General features: G+C 46.7%; 1 protein-coding gene across 1 annotated transcript; it reads left to right on the forward strand.

The window, feature by feature from the left end:
* The first annotated feature begins 1603 nt into the window (after positions 1–1603).
* Positions 1604–6669, forward strand: VGLL2 (vestigial like family member 2). The gene is made up of 3 exons (XM_040552921.1): positions 1604–1684; positions 3421–3709; positions 6469–6669. The coding sequence occupies exons 1-3, from the start codon at positions 1604–1606 to the stop codon at positions 6507–6509; spliced, it is 411 nt and encodes a 136-aa protein (XP_040408855.1). The 3' UTR covers positions 6510–6669.
* The last annotated feature ends 13993 nt before the right edge of the window (positions 6670–20662 follow it).

The raw sequence follows: 20662 nt of genomic DNA on the forward strand, positions 1-20662 counted from the left end.
TATGCGGTGTTTTGGGATTGCATGTCCAAGGTGTACTCACCTCCTGAGAAATGGGCACCCTTTTCGGACTGCCACCCAGAGTGCTGTTGCCTTCGGAACAGGCGCAGATCTCCCGGTGATGGGGGAGCTGCCAGGCCCCCGACCCCTGGGAGCAGGGGCAGCAGAAACGAGATCCCAGGGCCCCGGTGAAGTCCCGCAGCCTCCGGCCACAAGGAGCGAGGGTGCTCCCTCGCTGGCCACAGTCCTTTGATGCCCGCCACAGAGTGAGCCCTTCCCTCCACGGTGCCTGTTCGCTTTCTGCTCGGAGAAACAAAATGATAGAGTGTGAGATACGCTTCCTTTTAAGGCTGGATACTGACAGTTCCTCCCCTCGTTCTCATCTCAGCCACTGGCACAAAATTTGGTGTGACGGAGGAAGGAGTGATGCCGGGGCTGAACCATGCAGCCGGTGGAGTTGCAGGTCATGTTTCCATACAGAAAACAAATTTACCAAACTAGAAGAGGGAGAAACAAATGTTTTAAATATGAATTTAAAACCTTGCCCCCAGTTAAGAAAAAAATATGCTCGTTAGGCACTAAAATATGATTTTTGGCAAAGGATGGGCATTCAGAACAATTCCTGAAATTTGAAACATAAGATTAGTTTTTCTGAGCAACAAGAAAGAGACAAATGCTAACCTTTTAATTATGAGGATTTCCTGCTAAAATTCAGTTAAAGGATTCCAGGTCTTCAAAATCCAAAGCGTTCATTCATTTCAGCTTTTTCTTCCCCATGATTTTTGTTAATAATCAGCATTTGAAAATTAAGTGATATTCTTTCACTTTCCTTTATTTTCGGCTTTAGTACAAATGCTTAAAAATAATATAGAAGGTACGAAGAAGCCGGCAGTCTGAAAGGGCTGCTGCTGAGCTGAGGACTCACGGCGCTTCCTTAGGAGCCGCTCTCCCTCCTGGGCATCGCGGGTGAGGGTAAGGCCGCCTGCCTGCTCCCGGGGGGGCTCCCAGCGGGCAGCCGGGGAGCAAACCCCGCTTACCTGCACCAGGATTTGCTCTTTCCACGCGAACCGCGGCGTCGCTTGGGTTTCCGTTCAGAAAGCATCCTCGCTCCCGCGACGTTTTTGGGGGGGTTCCTCCTCCAGAAGCAACTTTTTCCCACCTTGCTCGGCCAGACCTGGGAATTCCCGCAGCTCCAGGGCAGAGCTTTGGGGCTCACGTTGCTCCCCTGGGGGCTTGGGGGGCTTCACCCACGTCCCCCCCTAGCCGGGCAGTGCCAGAGACCTCCTCGCTCCCAGTTCGCCCCAGCTTGGCGGCTGCATGGGCGGGGAGGGAGAACGGAGAAACCCCCCCCCGGAGCGACAGCAAAAATGCTGCCGGGGGTCCTGCCCGGCGCCCCCCGGCGCGGTTGCGGGCGGTTTTGGGAGCCGGGAGGGAGCCGCGCGGCGGGGGGAGGCAGGACGGGGGGGGGGGGGGGGGGGCAGCTCGTCCCCCCCTCACTCCTCCCACCGAGGAGCGGTGCCTCTTAACCCCCCGGATCCTCCCTCCGTCCCGCCGAGCACAGCTCCGCTTTGCAGAGCAAAAAACGAAATTTCGGCCGCGGCCAGCCATGAGCTGCCTGGATGTTATGTACCAAGTGTACGGGCCGCCCCAGGCGTACTTCGCGGCAGCCTACAGCCCCTATCCCCCGGTACGTGCGGGCTGCAGGGTGGGAGGGGTGTCGGCGGGAGGATGGCCGTCTGGGGCCTCACCAAAAGGAAAAAGGGAAAAGGAGAAGGGGAGGGGACGGGGTGGGGGAGAAGCTCCGGCAGCCTGCGATGGTGAGCGGAGCAGAGCCGCATCCCACCTCGGTGCGGGGCTCGGCGCGGTACGTACCCCGGCGGGGCGCCCCGGGAGCGGGAGCGCGACCTGAACCCCGCGATGGCTTTTTAGGGGTTTTTTAAAATTTATTATTTTTTTTCCCTTTGCCTGCACGGGCTCCATCCGAGCGCGGCTGGAGGGGGGCACAGTCATTTTCCAGCTTTACGGGGGGCCCGCGCAGGGACCGGCGGGGGAGCGCTGCCCGAGCTGCCCCCGGCACCCCGCAGCGCGCCCCCGCTTGCGGGACTTTCCCTCGGGAAGCGGAGGCAGCGCCGGGAGGCCGGGGCGGGAGCCGAGGCCCCGACGGGAGCCGAGGCTGCGGTGCCGCCGGGGATGCTCCGGCCCCCGAGGGACAGGCGGGTGCCCTGGAGGGGCCGAGGGGACGTTTGGTGGCATCTGCAGCCCCCGTGCGCGGCGGCCTCGTCGCATCGGGGTGCGCGCTCCTTCCCCCCGGGCTGCACCTGCTGCACGGCGCTTCCACTCGTTTGCTCGTGGGGTGTGGGTTTGTTGGTTTTTTTTTATTATTATTATTATTTTTAATTTTTCTTCCTGCCCCTTAGTCCTGTCAAAGCCGGAGGGCGGAATTTCCCTGCAAACGAAAAAGGGGAGCGGAGGAGGCAGAAGCGCCCCGGGCTGGCGGCAGCCCCCGGCCCAGCTCCTCGTCCCCACGGCGTGGCCACCCGGGTGGCACCTCGGGCAGCTGGCAGCGGGGCCGGAATACCTGTTACAAATAGCAAATGATGTCTTCCCCCACCTTGCCTCCCCCCCCCCCGGGCCCGTCCGCGCACGGGTGACATTATTTAGGGGGACGATTATTACCTCAATGGCCGAGCCGGCAGCCAAGTGGAAAGGCGGCGGTCACGACGTGACTCTCAGCCGGATTTCGAGCCATGGTTCAGCTATGAAATACCCCGCGGGGCTCAGCCCGGGGCTCCCTCCTTCCCTCCCTGCCTCCCCCCCGGCCCCGGCTGCTGCTTCTCCCGACCCGCAGCGGCCGGGAAGAGAAGGGGCTCCGCGCCCCCTCGCTTATTTCTAAGAAAGTCCCAGCGGCTGCGGGCGCTTTGAGGCGGGTGCAGAGGGCACGGGGAACACCCAGCAAACTTCCCAGCGCCTGCGGCTTGCTTCCCCCGGCGGAACCTAGCAGGAGCAGTGGAAGCTCGTAGGAATACCTGAGGCTTCTCGCCGGCCGAGGCGGTGTTTTTTGCCCTGAAAAGGGTTTGAGGCTGCCGGCGTTTGGGTTGTTAATTTGTGGTTTTTGTGTTTGTTGGTTTGGTTTGTTTTTTTTTTTTCTTTTCTTTTCCGCTTCCTCCTCTCCGCCGTGCACTCGGTGTGCAGCCCGGCGCCGCTCGCCTCCCCCCGCTGCCGGCACCGCCGCGGCGGTATTTCCCCTCCTGTGCGGGAGGGTTTCTTCGTGCTTTTGCATCCTTCTGCCACCTTTTGCATCCTTTTGCAACCCTTTGCATCCTTTTGCGGGAGCGCGGAGGGAGCGCCGAGCCTCGGGCACCTCGGAGCTCTGCACGGCGTGACCGTCTCGCTTCTCCCTCCCTGCCTCCCCCCTTCCTCCAGAAACTCGCCTTTTACTCCAAAATGCAAGAAGCCCCGGAGAGCGGCAGCAGCGCCAGTACCAGCAGCTCCTTCTCCGGCCACGCCGCCGCCAGCATCAAGGAGGAGGACTGCGGCCCCGAGAAGGAGCGACCCCCCGAGGCCGAGTACATCAGCTCCCGCTGCGTGCTCTTCACCTACTTCCAGGGAGACATCAGCGCCGTGGTGGACGAGCACTTCAGCCGGGCCCTCAGCCAGCCCAGCAGCTTCTCCCTCGGCAGCGCCAAGGCGAGGAACGCCGGCTCCTGGCGGGGTGAGCGCGGTGCGGGGCGTGCGGGTGCGGGTGCGGGGTGCGGGGCTGGAGGGCTGCGGGACCCGGCTCGGTCACCACAGCTTTGGGTTTGGTGAGGTGGGGAGTGGAGATGGGAGCAGAAGGACAAGTGGCCACGGGAAGGAGCTCAGCAGGTTCCCACCGCTGCAAACTGGACGATGCACGACCCCATGTATCGCCCAATGTGTGTCATTGCACTCGTCAGCGGCAAGGACCCCAAATTACACAGATCCTCCATAGCCATGTCTTGTTTTACCCCAGACGGGCTCATGAGGTACCCGATGTGGCAGGGAATAACCTGTCCATGGGCACTGCTTTCCGGGACCCCCATCGCCAGGCCAGCTGCACAGCTGAGAGCTAATTTCCCAGTCTGTCCATGAAATTCTCATTGGTGGCTTCTAAGACTGAAACGCTAGTTGAAGTATTTCATGGGTGGAAGGTACTCGGTGCTGAAAGCAGGGAGATTTCCTTGTCCATCATGAACTGCTTCCCTTCCTCCTGAGTAATGCCAGGGCTCTGAGCTAATTTACCTCCCCGGAAAATGTGGATTAAGGGCACATTTTCATTTGTTTCAGCAACACTCTGCATTCCCAACCAATCATGCGTAGCACCTATCTCTGTACTCTATTAGCAATCACTATTCCACCTCACACGTCTTACTGAGCAAGGAAAATGCAGGGTCCTTGTCCTTCACCCTGCCAATCCCTAAAGACCTGCAGAATGCTTCCCAGATATGTTAGTGGTATATCCAATAAACAGGCATAAGCCCAACGCAATAGATGGCAAAATTGCCCCCAGATGTTTCAAAACTTTAAGCTGGCACATAGTCACATCTCACACTGTTGCTGTCTGCTCTGAAACCTCACCGAGGAAGCAGTGGCTTTCCTGTCAGGGTCAGGGCATCCTCCAAGGTGTTGGGCATAAACGCTTTCACAGGGAGATTAGGACAAAACAAACAAATGAACAAACAAGAGAAATCCATCCCTGGAACTTACTGTGGTGCACAATAGCTCTGACTCAGTTTCCACTACTGAGGGAGAGATATTTACCTTGCCTTAGGTAACAGTCTTTTCCTTAAGCAGCTACTATAAGAAACCTGGAGCAAATCGCTTCATTTTCATGGATCATCCCTGGGCTAGGCGTGTTGGATGTGTGGCTGGAGAGGAATCTGTTCTCATGTAAAGTGTCTCCTTGTGTTCAGCAGTGCTCTGGGGGATAAAGGCAGTGAGAGGGCTTGCTGGGTGCTCACCTCCCTTTCCTCTCTTCTCTCCCGCACCTAGACGGCTCCTTCCCGATGAGCCAGCGCAGCTTCCCCCCGTCCTTCTGGAACAGCGCCTATCAGCCCTCCTCGGTCCCCGCCACCCTCAGCAGCCCCCTGGCCGCCACCGCCCACAGCGAGCTACCCTTTGCCGCCACCGCCGACCCCTACGCGCCGGCCTCCCTGCACAGCCACCTGCACCAGGGCGGCCCCGAGGCCTGGCACCATGCCCATCACCACCACCACCACCACCACCACCACCCCTACCTCGGGACGCAGAGCACCGCCTACCCTCGCCCCGCCGCCGTGCATGAGGTCTACGGCCCCCACTTCGACCCCCGCTATGGCTCACTGCTGGTGCCCACCGCCTCCGTCCGCCCCCACCGCCTCACGCCCGCCGCCGTGCCCACGCCGGTCAGCCCCCCCTGCGACCTGGCAAGGCCGAGGCAAGGCGCTGCCGCCACTTGGACAACACCGGCACCCTTCCCCAACGCAGCAGGGGACATGGCGCAGAGCCTTGGCCTCAATGTGGACCCAGGTGAAGAGCAGCCCCCGGCCCCTTTGGGTCCCCCCCAGCTCAGGGCCACCCCCATGAGCTGGTAGAAGGGGAGGACCCAACATGGTGGTGCCCCTAAGGGGAAACAAATCGGGGTTGGGACCTCCCGGCTCTGGCCCATGTGCCCTTCTTGCTTTGGAGTCCTCTTGCCCTGGCCTTGCAAGGGCTGCCAGCAGGGTGGAGCCCCGAGGGCCATCGCTGGGCTCCTGCCATGGAGCAGGTGTGCAGGCAGCTGCATGGCTCTGTAAAGTACAGTAGGTTTATAAACAACCACAGCTACTTATTTTTTTCTCCCAGTCTTTGAAAAGTACAATTACATTTGCCCAGCAAAAATAATAACAAAAGAAAAAGGGCAATGGTTATTGCCGTGGCCAGTGAGGCTGGTGTCAGGCGTCTGTCTGGTCAGGTGCCTGGACATAAGGTCTGCAGCCATGCCAAAGAGGTGACAGACATGTAGCCAGCAGTGACTGCTCCTCAGCCAGTGGCAGCAGAGGCGAGGAAAGCCAGCTCTGGCTGCAATTTGGTGACCGCAGCCACAAATGGCTCCGTACGGCATCCTTGCTGCAGGTTCAACAGGGATGCGTGCCTGCCTCTGGTGCAGCCCATGCTCTTCTCGCCTCACTGTTTCCTTCCAGCCCTGCTTTAGGAGCCCGTGCTTTAGGCTGAGCCTCCGATCTCGTGTGGCAGAAATGAAGTTTGTCTTTCTCTGTCCTTAAATGCCTGTTCCTATTTTTCTTCCCTTTTTTTTCTTCTCTCCGTTCTCAGGTTTGCAGCCTCAGGACAAAAGCAAGGATCTGTACTGGTTTTAGAGCTGTCCTTCACTCTTCCTCCCCTGGCTCTCCCCTCTAGATCTCTGCCTCTTAGGCGTGGTGGCATTTGGAGCTGAAGTCGGGTCAGTTTGTAACAGCTTCTGGTCTTGGTTTGCAGCTCGACGTTACTCCTTCTGTGGTGGATCCCTTCTGAGCTGACGAGCTGACTCAAAGCCTCCCAGACCCCCCTTGCCCTTTTCCAAGCCCACCGTGGCCCTGCAGCTCGGGGAAAGACAACGGGACTTAAGGCGACCTGGCATTGCAAGGACAGTCCTTTAGACTTATTTTGGAGAGGAAAACTCTTCTATTGAGAGAGGAGAGCCAAAGACTGTGAACTTCTATTTAACCAAACTCCACTCCCTGAACTGCAGTTGGACTGCTTTAAAAGAGTCGAATGACGTCATGGACAGTGATGCAAAACCACTGGCCTTCTTACAGGGGACAGAGGAAATTGTGTTGTTTTTTTTTAGTGGTGTGAATATTTTTTTATGGCAGTGAAGATTATTTCTCGAATGCAACATGGGAAAATCTATTTAGCAGTTTTGAACTGGATTTTTACTTTACATTATAGAAAAGTAAAAGGAGAAGAAACTGGAACTCATGAACATTTTCGGACTACCAAGGAACTGGTCAGATTTTTCAGCTTTGTGGTTATGAGTGGCAAGCGTCTAGCTTGGGCCACCTGCCTTGGGCTTGCAGAAATGCAGCTGTTCTGTGGACAACTGTTCAAACTCCAGAAATACAAAAACCAAGGTGGCACTTCTCAGAGTTTGGCATTTGCATTGGATACGTAACAGTTGTTTGTTTTCTTTCTTTTTTTTTTCTCTTTTTTTACAAGAAACCTTTTTATGGTGAAAGCTAAACCCTCTTAAAGAAGGGGGAAGGATATGAAAAACTGTTTGCCCTCAACCCAACAATTTTAAGGAAAGGCCCATGATGAACAATAGGTCTGGGTTTAACATTTCCCTTTGTCTACTTGTTGCTGTCATTTTGTCACTTTAATAGCTGTTTTGTTTTGTTTTGTTTTGAAAGAGGGAATAAGATATCTATTTAACGGTAGGAAAGCTGCATTAAAGGTATCTCCTTCTTTCACCCTGTGTGCTTTTATGAAGAATTAAAACTAAGAAAGAGAAATGAGGCAGACTAGAAACTTCAGGATGAAATAGGAAAAATACCTGTAGTGTGGATGAAGTGAGTTATTTTATTACTTCGCATTAAAGCTAAATAGAGATATTGGTAGTTGAAAATATTTTCTTAATGAGTAAAAAAATATGGTGATAAATACAAAAGATAAAAAAGCAAGACTGTGGCAACACTACATTTTAGTGTACAGTGTATTTTTAAGGTGGGTTAAAGCAAAGGTGGCACCCCGTAATAAGAGGTGCTTCTTCACAAAACCAATAGAAGAAAGGACTGTAACAATCAGCATGGTTATTTTGAACTGGTAAGTTAAAATGCTATTATAGAGTGATGAATGGCTAATGAAACAGTGCAGAAGTGGCGATTTCCCCCTATACTTAAAAGCTGATGTTTTTACATGCAAAGTATCTGATCCCAACACTACGGCATTTTGTTTTGTTCCATTTTTTTTCTTAATGTAATGTCTTTGGAGGCTGATAAATTTCAGTGTGTGTGAGAGGACAGTCCTCTCACCAGGAGAAGCAGCATTAGAAAATGGACTTTTGTACTGTTCTGAGGGTTTTCACCTTCCAACGCCTGGTGTAAGGTGGCAAAGTGTTGAATAACGAGAGCTTGCTTCTCCTAGGTTCCAGCTCAGCAATAACTGAGAGAAATAATTTATGGGAAAGAACAGGAATGTTAAGAGCAAGAAAATAATAAAGCAGTGTGAGCAAATATTGTGAGAAGCTGGCAAGGAGGGGCTTTGAAATACAAAGTGTGCAGAGCATCCCCAGTCAGAGCTGGGCAAAAGGCAGGAGGTGACTTGCCATGGTCACTTCAACCAGACTTACTCACGGGCATTTCGTCCTCAGTCCCCAGTCAGCAAGATGCCAGACAAGCTGTAAAGGGTGAGCAAAGGACTACAGGCTTTATAGTACCGGTTAAACCAAAAGTATTCTGAGGCTTCTATCAAGAAAGAAGGCAGATTAATTGGGCTCTAGCATTGCTTGTGCTTCAGTGCAATCTCTTTTTTTTTTTTTTCTTTTTCATTTTCTCTCTCTCCTCCTAATGAGGATGACTGGGGAATACAGCCCAAATACATTTGGAAGCATTTTTATAAATAAAAAACACTCGTTTACTTCATAGGCATTTACAATTTATTTTGATTTTGACCGTTTTCAAGCATGAGGATTTATGCAATGAATACATGAATATTGCTATTGATATTTGTTCTCCAAGTACTTTTTTATTGTCATATCATGGAAACATCCAGACACCAAAGTCAGGATTGTGGCTTATGGCATTAGGTGCTGTGCAAACCACCTTTTTAAAGTGCTCCTACTCCAGACACGCTGCAGTCTGGAGGTGTATGTGCCCTGTTTTGGTTAAGCCTTGCAGAGCTTGGCTCTGTGGGTTATCCTGACTGTGGGGGCTGCTCACAGCTCCCACCTTTAGGTTTGGGAGTGAGACTTTGCAGAACTGGGGCTGCAGCTCATGTTGCTAGAGGAGGAACTTCATCCTGTGCTTCAGGCTGCCTGGCACAAGGGAGGGGAGGCTCCTCATGCAATAACCTCAGTGCCATTTCATAAATCTGTGTTATTCCTCTTCGCATCACAGCATAATTGCTTAATCCAGAAAGTGTGCAAGAAATCTGTAAATGCAAAACATTTGCTTCTTATATGTTACATTTGTCTTATATGCTGCATGCTGATCCCACACCAGAAGAGCAGGGCTGTCGGTCCCGGTCCTGCAGCCTGAGGAGCAGACCCTCCAGGTGCACTTCCTGTGAGCATGGCACACAGGTTAGCACTGTTTGCTGCTCTCCAGCTATTCCCTAACAAACAAACACCACTCATGGCCCCTCCATGCAGACGCCAGGGCAGGAGGTGAAGGGCCTGGGGTGGCAGCAGGTTGGCACCGAAGCAGGCACAGAGGTGAATCTGCTGGGCCGCTGAGTGTCAGCATGCAGAGTGAGCTCCGGCATGTTTGCTGCAGACATTTCATCCCTGCTCTGAAAATAACTGAAACTGAGCACAGCACAGAGCAAAACTGTTTAGTGAATGCGGAGGTTGACGGTGAAGTTTTGTCGGGGAAAGTGGGGATGGGACGTGGTATTTGCGGCCACAGTCTCCACTGTATTTTACCAAGGGTCTCCCTGTGGAATAGCTGAAGTTGCAAGAAGGCAGCGCAGGGCTCCTTAGAGACAAATATATGTGTCCCTGCATTTGCAGCCTCATGTCAGCTCACTTTAGGGTAAATGTTCCTCCCTTCCTGCCGCCTGTCCCACTGGGTTTCCCACTGGAGCCCCCAGGGGAGCAGAAGGGGAGGAGAAAGTCTGAAAACCCCTCTGCGCCTCCCTTGGATTGTGCACTGCCCGTCTCCAGGGAAATGTATCTGCCCTGTCTCCTCCTTGGGTCAGAAGCCATCCCTTCTCGCTTTACCTTTGAAGTCCTATTTAGGTTCGTGACAAGCCGTAGCAAGGGCTTAAAGGTTGGTCCCTTCCTAGAAGGGAGGAAAATGCTACGGGTGCCTTTAGATGCAGCAGGGGCCTCTGACTGGCAGTTCCCGTGCATCTTTTTCTGGGCAAGCGTTGTAATTAAGATGCCCTTTTGGTTACAGAAAGGCGAGTCAGCTCCTCTGGGGGGTTGTGGTGTCCTGGCTGGCTTCCCTGGCCTGCCACCAGAGAGCAGTTGCAGTTGCAGCAGGGGAAGGAGAGAGACTTGTGGTGTGATTATTTGGAGGAGTGAGGTACTTGTTTTGCAGGTTAGGCAATTCTGCAGAAGGTAGTGCAAGAAAAAGGAAAAAAAAAATAGAACAAGAAAGAGGAAAAAAAAAGGAAGAAAAAGGAAAAAGAAAAAGAAAAAGAAAGAAAAAAAAAGAGGAAAAATGAAAAAAAAGAGAAAGACAAAAGAAAGGAAAAAAAAGAGAAGAAAAAAAAGGAAAAGAGGAGGAGAAAAAGAAAAAAAAAAAAAAGAACAGGAAAAAAAAAGAAAAAAGAAAAAAAAAGAAAAAAAAAAAAAGAAATAAAAGAAAAATAAAAAAGAAAAAAAAAAAAAAAAAAAAAAGAAAAAAAAAAAATAGACAAAAAAAAAAAAAAAAAAAAGAAAAAAAAAAAAAAAAAAAAAAAAAAAAAAAAGAAAAAAAAAAGAAAAAGAAAAAAAAAGAAAGAAAAAGAAAAGAGAAAAGAAAAAGAATAAAAAAGAAAAGAAAAATGAAAAAAAAAGAAAAAATATAAAAATGAAAAAAAAAAAAAGAAGTGAAAAAAAAAGGAAAGAAAAAAAGAAAAAGAGAAAAAGAAAAAGAAACAAAGAAAGGAAAAAAAAGAAAGAAAAGGAAAAAGAAAAGAAGAAAAAAGGAAAATAAAGAAAAAGAACAAGGAAAAAAGAAAAGGTGAAAGAAAAAGAAAGAAAGAAAAAGAAAAAGTCTTATTTTTATCAGCCCTTAAGCTTTGAGGATACAGCCTTGGGAAGTGATCCGTTCCTTTAGTTCCACCACAGTTAGCCTGTTCTCTAACCCGACTGCACTGACAAGCAGCTCGGACCAGAAAGGTCCTACCATTCCTGTCCGTCTCTAACCACACAGAAGGAGCCATTTTGCAGCACACCTTCTGCTGCCTCCCCAGGCAGGGACACCCCATGAAAGCTGTGCCTACACCCACGACCACATTGCCTCGGAGAGGTGCATGCCCCCTCCTCCTGCCCAAGCCCGCCAGGTGCAGCCCCTCCAAGCCCCACCTGGCACAATGCCTCCGGGCTCAGCACCCACACCTCTGTCTTTCGTCTTCTTTGCTTCTCCTTCTCTCCCCAACCACGGGCTCCATTCCCCAACCTCCATCCACAGCTGCCCTGCCTCAGGCAGCCTCTCCCCTCACACACCTACCCACCCAGCCCCATGAGAAGCAAAGGGGCAGCAGTAGGAGGGACACAGGCCTTCTCATCAGTGCTGCTTGCATGTGTTTAAAGTGTCAGTACTTGTACAAGAAACAAAACTGGACCAAAAAAAGCCAGCGCCTTGGCCTCCAGTCCTGCTCCCTGGTAGCAGGAACCAGCTCTGAACCCCTGGCCCAGCAGAGCCAGGGATTCTTTTTTTTCCGCAAGCAGAGTCCCAAAGAGCTGCGACAGCCCCACTTGCACACAGACACAAATGATTATTCTCTCTTGACAGACCTGCACAGCTCCGTCTGTGTATTTAAGTGCAGTCACAGGGAGCTGGATCAGGAAAGAGACACTTGATAGCTGCTGTTTCCGTGGTTGAAATATTTGTGAAGTTAGCGCATAATCTGAAAGCAGAAGCTAATAAATTATAGGGTGCTAATTGGGGCCGGAGTGGAGCTGTCAATCATATTTATCCTAAACACACAGAGACCCTCATAACCTAAAAAGGCAAGAGAGACTCCAGGAACAGCTCCCAGTTGTCACTAGCCATGACCTCCACTTCAGTGAGAGCACAGAGAGCCAAGGCAGAGAGTTTGTTCTGCTAAGAAAATGCAAATCCTGCTCCTAAGAGGGTACTTGTGTGTGTTTTTGTTTACCCTCTTCTGGCAGTGCATTTCCCAGGACACTTTATTGTTTTACAATACTCTTGCAATTTTAAAAAACATAAAAACCTGCAAATCAGATAAGAATTTGCAATGCCTGTATTCACATAGCCCTTAGAATAACAGGCACAATTTTTGTCACTGTCTAATCCCATATAAGTCTCTCTTCTAAAAGTCACCTTATTGCTCCATTTCTTTTTTTGTTTCTCATGCACTAGAAACATGTATATTTCCTGAAGGCTGCAGGGGTCTATGATCTGAGCCAAAACACAAGTGTGCAAACATCATAGCAATAGGGCACTTACAGTCACTCTGTTTCCTCATTTTCCTATATTGTTTCCATCAAGATCTTTGCATGTTACTCATCATATCGCACAAAATTGTCTCAAAGACTGCTGAAGAGGATCTTAGTAACACGTTTCCCCCAGAAATTCATGCCTATATTAATATAAGAAGGCATTTCAGGAAGTGCTCTTTCGAAGAAAGATCCTGAAAAAAGTTTAGGAACAACCCAAAAGTGAGGGGTGGGAAAGCTGGATGTTACTGACAGCATGTCTGCTGCATGCACACCTGAGAACTCAGCTGCAATAAGGTCAAACCCTTGTCCTTCCTGGTGGCAGACACCTCACCAGGCCTTCAGAAACTCTCTAGAGTAACTGCTGCAAGACCACATGATACATGCATGAAGACTTTTAAAGGTTTTCCTAAATGGGTCATTTTTTCCTCATTTTTTTATGCCTGATTTAATTATTTAATGCTTTAATTCAGTGTTAAATTAAACACTATTCAGCATTTAATAGCATTTATTTTAACATTGGTTGCTGTCAAGCAGCAGAACCAATAGTCCCTTCTCAGCTTGCTTCCATGAAATGACAGCACCCAACCTGGCTATGGTGCCTCTGAAGCCAAGAGCCACCTCTGGGTGGGACAGATGTGAGGACGTGTTTGACAGCTGGCTCTGGTTTATCTCGGCCATCCTCTCCCTGACGTCTCTGTGCAAAGCTGGACAGCAGGGCTGTTTGCATCTGCTCATCATACGGTTGCAACAGCAAGTCTTAAAGAATGGCAGTGGGAAAAGGACAGAAAAGTAATCTTAATTCACCCATACTCAAAATGCAGCCAAGTGGAATATTAAAAAAAAAAAAAAAAAAAAAAAAAAAAAAAAAAAGTTAATTCCTTAACTACTTTTTATTTTCCAGCAGCAAGTATGTGGGAAAGCTCAGATGAGGATTAAGCCTGTGTGTGATGTATGTTGACTGCTTCTGTCTTCTTTCCAAAATTAGTCCATGGTCACCAGCAAAACCTAATCATCTTCCTTCCCAGTCTATGGCAACACTCTCAGTGTGTCACACTGTAGTCACATCAGACACTGCACATTTATGTTTTGGAAAGTTTTGTTCATGAATTAGAATCACACAACCATACACAAACTAAAGTGTGAATACAAACCAATGTGTGTTTTTTTTTTTAATTTTGGAAATGAAATCAGTGGGTATAACAGCTGTATAGCTATTGCTGCCCTCCTCTCCCTTTCAGTGGAGAGGCGTACTTAGCAGCTCCTGTACACTGGTACTGAGAGCTGCACCTCTCCTGATACGGCAATCCTCAGACATTCAGCTATAATTCACCCAGACTCCTACAGATTCCAACAGAATTTGCTTATATCGGTACTTTCTGTCAGGAACTCACCCGAGAGTAAACATTTATTCTTCAAGATATGAACTGCTGGCACAGGGAGTCTTCTCAGAGCTTTCTCCAAATTAGCAAAACCCTTCTGTCTGCAAATGCAGAGTGGTTTTAATGAAAAAAAAAAAAAAAAAAAAAAGCCTAGCAGGTATAAGATTGGGTATCTGCATGCATGGTGTTTGTACACACAGATCATGTTACTAATTTTGTTTTAGCAGATTCAAGCAGAGGATAATTCTTATTGCCTTAAGCACCAAACTCAAAAATTATGGAGTGATATCTTTATTAAGATGGCAAAGACTATGTCAGCAAACAAACTGAGAAAAGCACAAAGCTGGCAAGATCCTAATTGAAGACCATAGGGCTGGACTGTGTGGGTTGATTTCCATCCTCAGGGATGTGGTGAGGTCAGACTAAAGAAATACGAAGATGTGAGAGAAGATATTCTTATAAGAGGTTAATTCTGTGACTCCCAGAGTTCCGCCACTTCTGTTTCTCTGTAAGAGAAAGCCAAATATATTTGTGACTGGAAATTACTGAGAACTTAGGCATGGTCAGGCCTCCTGGAAAGGTGTGAAAATTGGATACGTGAAGAGAAATACGCTAGGAGATTAAACAGGGTACTGAGATTTTGGTGCCATAAAACAATGTTGAAACTCCACTGAATTTTCTGTGGAATGGATAGGAAAGTAACTGTAGTTGCTTACCGTACTGCATCAGACCACAGAGGTATTTTAGTGGCCTCATCTATAAGAGTCACTGAGTGACTTATACTGTTAGGGAAGATAGGAGGAAAAAAAAAAAAAAAGAAGAAAGAAAAAAAAAAATAGAGCCAGCTATGTAAACAGCATTGCAAAAGAGATTGGTATCCACACTGAGAGTGGCTATTTTACAGCTCACTTCTTACCGTAAAAGATAGAAGGCAGTGATGAACGCCCTCCAAATGGAAGACGTCATCTGAAGAAGTTAACACATTATAAAAAAGGTTATTTTATACGGTAGTATCAGTCATGCCACTGGCAATAATGACAATATTTTGGCATCATCACTTGGCTTTGAAGCACAGGGTTTCTGGTTATTTATTAGAGTTAAAACATAATATCAGCTAGAGGTGCCAAGTGTCATTATAAATAGAGCCATGATCGTTTGAAAAATCCACCTGGTATGCAAGCTCCTGCAACTCACTCCAGTGTGCATGTGTAAGAAAAACTTTCAAGAATCAATTAAAAGAAATGAAGGTGAAATAAGACTTTTCATCCACTGACAGAGTTGTTAGGGCAATTTTACAGACATTCTTCACTATAATGACTATTTTCATCTCTGTTATAGCCGAATTAAGATCATCTTTGTGTAGAAAGAGGTAAATTTGCTACTAGAAGAAATCTTGCCTTCACGGTTTTTGTTAAAATGCATTGTCCTAAACCCAAACCACGGAGAATCAGTTTCACCCAGTTATGCTCAGTGGAATCAAACCTGACTACTGAATCCATCATAGGCAACATTCCATAGATGTAAAAGAAAAGAAAGAAGAAAAAAAAAAAAGAGAGAGAGAGAGAGAGACATTAGTCAACCCAAATAGATGGTAAAACTTTCTTTGATGAAAACTGCTGCAGGGTCTCACGCAAGGGTGCAGTGCCCCTGCTGTGAGTCCTTTGTGCCCCTCCATGAAAGTAGTAAGGAAACCAAATTTTGAGGGATCTTGTGTTCTGGAGGATGTCACTAGACTCTGTTATCTAGGGTACCAGGAAAGTTGAGGAACACCAACTTCACTCTCAGCTCTGGGCTAGAGCTTCATAGAGAAGTGAGGCTGTGGTGGAGACACAAACATTAAGTATAAAAAAAGAAAAAAAGTCATCTTAATGTCCCACATTTTTCAGTCCAATGTGATACATTGTGATGAAACAATGATACACAAACACCTCTTTTGCCTTTTATTTCACCTCTCAAAAATACCGGTTTTCAAGCCACATGCTTCCTGTTCAGAGCTCTTGACAGGCAGGTTCCCCGAGCTCATGTTAAACGACTGAGCACTCTCTCTGGAGCACATGGGAAGAACTGAGTGATCCCACTGGAGTTTGGCATATCTCTCCTCAACAGCTACACATAAACTTTCCACAACCTTCTCTTTGACCTGGTAAGGACTCAATAATTCTGTCAAAAAGTGTTGGGTTTTGCTTTGTAGGTTATTGATTGTGTTCCCAAATAAATTAATTAATTAAATAAATAAATAAGTAAGTAAAAGTGAGGTGAACAGTTTTTGGACAGATTTGGTCACCAGTACGTGCTAGCTCAAAAGCTCAACCCCCAAACCCAGAAGTGCACCAATGGTTGGGTGTTACTGCCTTCTGCAGACCAAACCACTGCGGGGTCTGAGGACAACAGACCTAGAAGTGAGGCCACTGAAATTGCTGCCTTAGTAAATAAGTAACATCTGCTCTGGCCCTTCCAATTTACAAAATAAATTACAAACATTAATTGATCACCACAGCACTGATGTTATGTCATGGTAAATGCTGTTCATAGGTAGCAGTAAATATTTCTCATCCATCCATATTGATATATTTTATACCTAAAATACAATACCCTGTGCGTATGTAGCGGATTTTCAGCTTTCTGAATTTCTGTCTTAGCAGGGGTGCTTACCACAATATGAAGAAGACAGATTAGAAAGTAAAAAGCCACCAGATGCTAAAAGATTCAATGCTGATATTCAATTCAATTTACTTGGCAAAAGCTAACAGCCTCTTGAAAAGGGCACTTCTACCTCACAAACTAACAGACTTCTCTGAACTAACCAAACATGGATAAGGATGATCCAGTTGATATGGTTGATGTGAATTTCCAAAAGGCTTTCTACAAAGTCCTCCACCAAAGACTGTTAAGGAAGCTAAGCTTTCCGTATGAGGAAGGGTCGTCACCTGAATACATATCTTATTAAAAGCTCAGAGACAAAAGATAGGAATAAATGATCAGTTCTTGGAGGGAAATGAGCTCACCAGGGGAGCCAGTTACACTAGGACTTGTGCAATTTGGCATAGTCAGAAAGAACATGGTGGGAGGGCATGAAGAGTTAAAGTAGGCCAGTGAGGAAGAGGCCCAGCTCTGAGGAGCTGCAGAGGACCTCATGCACCTCAGTGACCAGGCAATAAAACAGCAGCCGAAATTCAAATATGGGGTGATTGAAAGATGAAGTGAAATATACAGTAAAACTGTAATCATAACTTCACAAATTAGTGGATGGGCTCCAGGAAGGCCATTATTACCTAGATACAACATTTGGGGATTATGAAATAATCATAGAATATCTGAGTTGGAAGAGACACACAAGGATCATAAAGTCCAACTCCTGGGTCCCCAAAGGACCACCCAAAAAGAAAACAAAAAAATTGATCATGTGTCTGAGAGTGTTGTCCAAATGCTTCTTGATCTCCAGCAGGCTCGGTGCTGTGACCACTGCCCTGGGGAGCCTGTCCCAGTGCCCAACCACCCTCTTGGTGAAGAACCTTTTCCTAACACCCAGCCTGAACCAACCCTGCCACAGCTTCAGGCTGTTCCCTCAGGTCCTATCACTGGTCACCAGAGAGAAGAGATCAGTGCCTACCCTTCCAGTCCCCCTAATAATATAATCCCAAGAATATAATGTATAATTCACGTATATATTACATCCCATGGTATAATGATATTCTGTGATATGTATATGTATATATCCCATGAATATGTAATCTCACTACTCAGAGTGGTCAAAACCCAAATAAAACAGTGTGATTGATTAAGAAAGTAATGGAGAAGAACGCTGAAAACACCTACAAATCTTGAATGCTCTGTGTGTTCCTGATCTGCTCTCAGAAAGGAGCTTGTAGAACTGAGCACAGTCTGGAGAAGAAAAGTGAGGATAGCCAAGGGGATGGGAGAGATCTTGCAGGATAACAATCCACTAGGTTAGGAACCCTCAATGTGGGGAACAGTTGCTGCCTGTGGGTGAGTGTGGGAGCGACAGAGCTCTGTAGAGTTTCAATACCATGAAATAGGAGAAGAATTAGCAACTGTTCCCCCACTTCCCTCTCTATTATAAAAAGGAAGTCTACTCCAAACTAATTTCCTGGACTCTTTCTGTGTTCAGTGAGCTAGTCCCCTCCAAGGGATGGCATTCACGCAGACCTTGCTCCTTCCACAGTCCAGTTATTTCTGCATAACCAGCAGTCATTTGTGAGAGAAGACGAGCCACAAAGTTGGGTGAACACAGCTCTACACTAGATCAGAATTTGCTTCACCAATTCCTTCAATGCCACTTTAGGACAGAAAAGAAAATGTGCAAACAGCCCTGCAGGAAATGCTCCCCAGAATGTTGTGTGCCAGAAGGAATATTCACCAGAGAGAAAGCAGCCTGGATCCCCATGGAGCAGGAATGGGGAGAACTATGCAGCCACTCAGCCATACTGATGATGCCATATCATGACCAAGGAAGGAAGAAGGAGGTGTTAATACTCTGCAAACTTCTGATAAACCCCAAACTGATGTAGGGGACAGGAAAAAAAAAAAAAAGAAAAAAAAAAAGTGTGCATTAGGGTTGTTCATTACTGTACAGGATCTAGCTTTTCTTTCACATTCTCTTTTCTAGAGTTACAACATAACAACAACATAACATAAGCAACATAAAATATCTCTTGACTTTGAGTTTTGATAATATCCCCTCTTAGATCTTTATTTCTCATGTTCTTGGGATGTTATTTTTGCACCGTTCCACAGGGAACTAGTCAGAGCTGGTAGTGTGAACACTGCCGGCTTTGCTGGGTGCATGCACTGCTTGACTGCAGTATCACATCAACCTGACTACAGCTAAAGTAGCGCTGTTATTCCCACTCCCCAACATTTCCAATTCTTATCTGAACAGGGACTTTTCAAGACCACACCAGTCATACTTTCTATAAGGCTGGTGATACCGAGGCCAGAACTTTACACTGCACTGAAACAGTCAAAATTTGCTTTGTAATGACTAAAGCAGTACTTGCCAAACTCATGCCAAATCTTGAGAATCTGCTCCCCTACCAGAGGCAGTTTCTCCACTGCCTGTGCATCAGCCTATCTTAGCGTATTTAACCTGATTTGCAGCAGGTGAAGTCTGGGACCATCTGCTTTATACAAGCCAGAGAATTATGCTTTTGTTAAGAAGCTTTCAGAATTGCCAGCAGGAATTCCTGTGCATTTATGATTCAGATTCCAAACACCTCTTTCTGGTTCCTCCAGTTCATGCAGAAAGAATCTTCACAGGAATGGTTTCTCATCTTATTTGGGTGGCTTCCTCTGGCTCATAAGGGAAATCAGGAAGAATTCCTCTTACTGTATAGATAGCACGTCCTACACTCATTGTCAATGTATGTTTTAAACAAGGAAGATAAAAATGCACAATATTAACTCTACACTCGAGGATGAGACTCTCAGCAGTATGTCACACGTGTTGTCATAATGACATTCGTTAGTACCCTTATCTCACATTTAACACATTTCTGACACATCAGGATTCTTTTTTCCCCTAAATACATATCTCCTTAAAAGACAGTATAATCCTTAAACCCATTTACGCTTATTTAAAAAAAAAATACCCTTGAAAGTCAAGACTCTTAAATTCAAGGCTTTCTCGAAGTGCCTTTTGCACCTAATCACCATAGATCACTGGTCAATATCCTGAGTATCATTTATTAGCAATGCATTAAACCTGACATTTTCTTCCTCATCTTGCTGTGATTAATCCTCCATCAAATCTAGTTTTGTCTTGCAGCACTTAGAAAATGCAAACAAAGCAACACATCTTCCCCCTGCTCTTTCTGTGCAGTTCTGGGTATGTGTGACTTTGTCAAGAACTCAAGGGTTCTTCTGACTGCTCTCTCACTGGCATTCACCTTATCCACTAACCCAATTTACCCATGTTGAATAAGCTCTTACATGATCCTTTTCCAACTCAGACCAGCATAAGATTGAATCGACCTCAATTATATCACAGACCTCGTCATGAGGCCTGGGAATGGTGCTGCCTAGACAAGCTTCTTGACAGGGCTGAAGGCTTCTCCTGCTAATGAAAAAGATAGCATATGAAGTCAGGTTGATTTTCAAACTTTTGTTTGCAGCTGGCTGACTGAGCAGTCCTCTTCAGTTAGATTGAATTACACATGCACGTAAATTCATCCAGGTAGGGTGACTACAAAACTGGGATCTTCCTGGTTTCTGGCTAGCACATGTTACTGGTTAGTAAACATTATTCATGTTTAAGTTACTGAAATGTAAGGAATGGCTGTACAATCAATCAAATAGCACTTGAAGAGAGAGGAAACATTATACAGTATTTATTTATCTGTCATTCATGGCCTGGTGAGCATAATTTAAGAAAAAAAAAGATGGAAATGCTGCAACTGTTGGTATTAGAAAATGTTGCTTGTGCATGTACAAATGTAGTTAATCTGCAAACGAGAAAAACATTGATTTATATTTACAGACTACTTGGATTGGTTTTGACAGAGAATTTTAAAGAATCATAATTCAAAATCCCCTCATTTTTTATTAAATTTGAAGTAAAAAGTAAAAAATCAAATCTTTTATCTATGTTGTTTCTCCATTTAAGAAACTTTTGGAACTTGATTTCAGTGGAGGTGCACCTTAAAAATGCCTACATTCTGACCTCAGATGGTGACTTTACTACTCTCCAACATCTCCCATGATCAAATATGTGCATAAAGTGGGCACGATTCTATCTTTCTGACAGATGTCAATGAATAACTGCAAAATTTGCAAATTACTATTCATGATACATTCCATAGAGCTTATTTCTGTCTTTTATTCAGTAATGATTTATATATTGCTTTATTATGTATTTTAATTAGATCTCCAAACACATCAAGGAAAATTACCTCCTTTTATCCAGTCTAATAAGAAATGAGAGGATGATCAATATTAAAAATGGAAAGGAAAAGAAATGTAA

This window comes from Cygnus olor, chromosome 3 (genome assembly GCF_009769625.2).
Source record: "Cygnus olor isolate bCygOlo1 chromosome 3, bCygOlo1.pri.v2, whole genome shotgun sequence".
NCBI classification, from domain to species: domain Eukaryota; kingdom Metazoa; phylum Chordata; class Aves; order Anseriformes; family Anatidae; genus Cygnus; species Cygnus olor.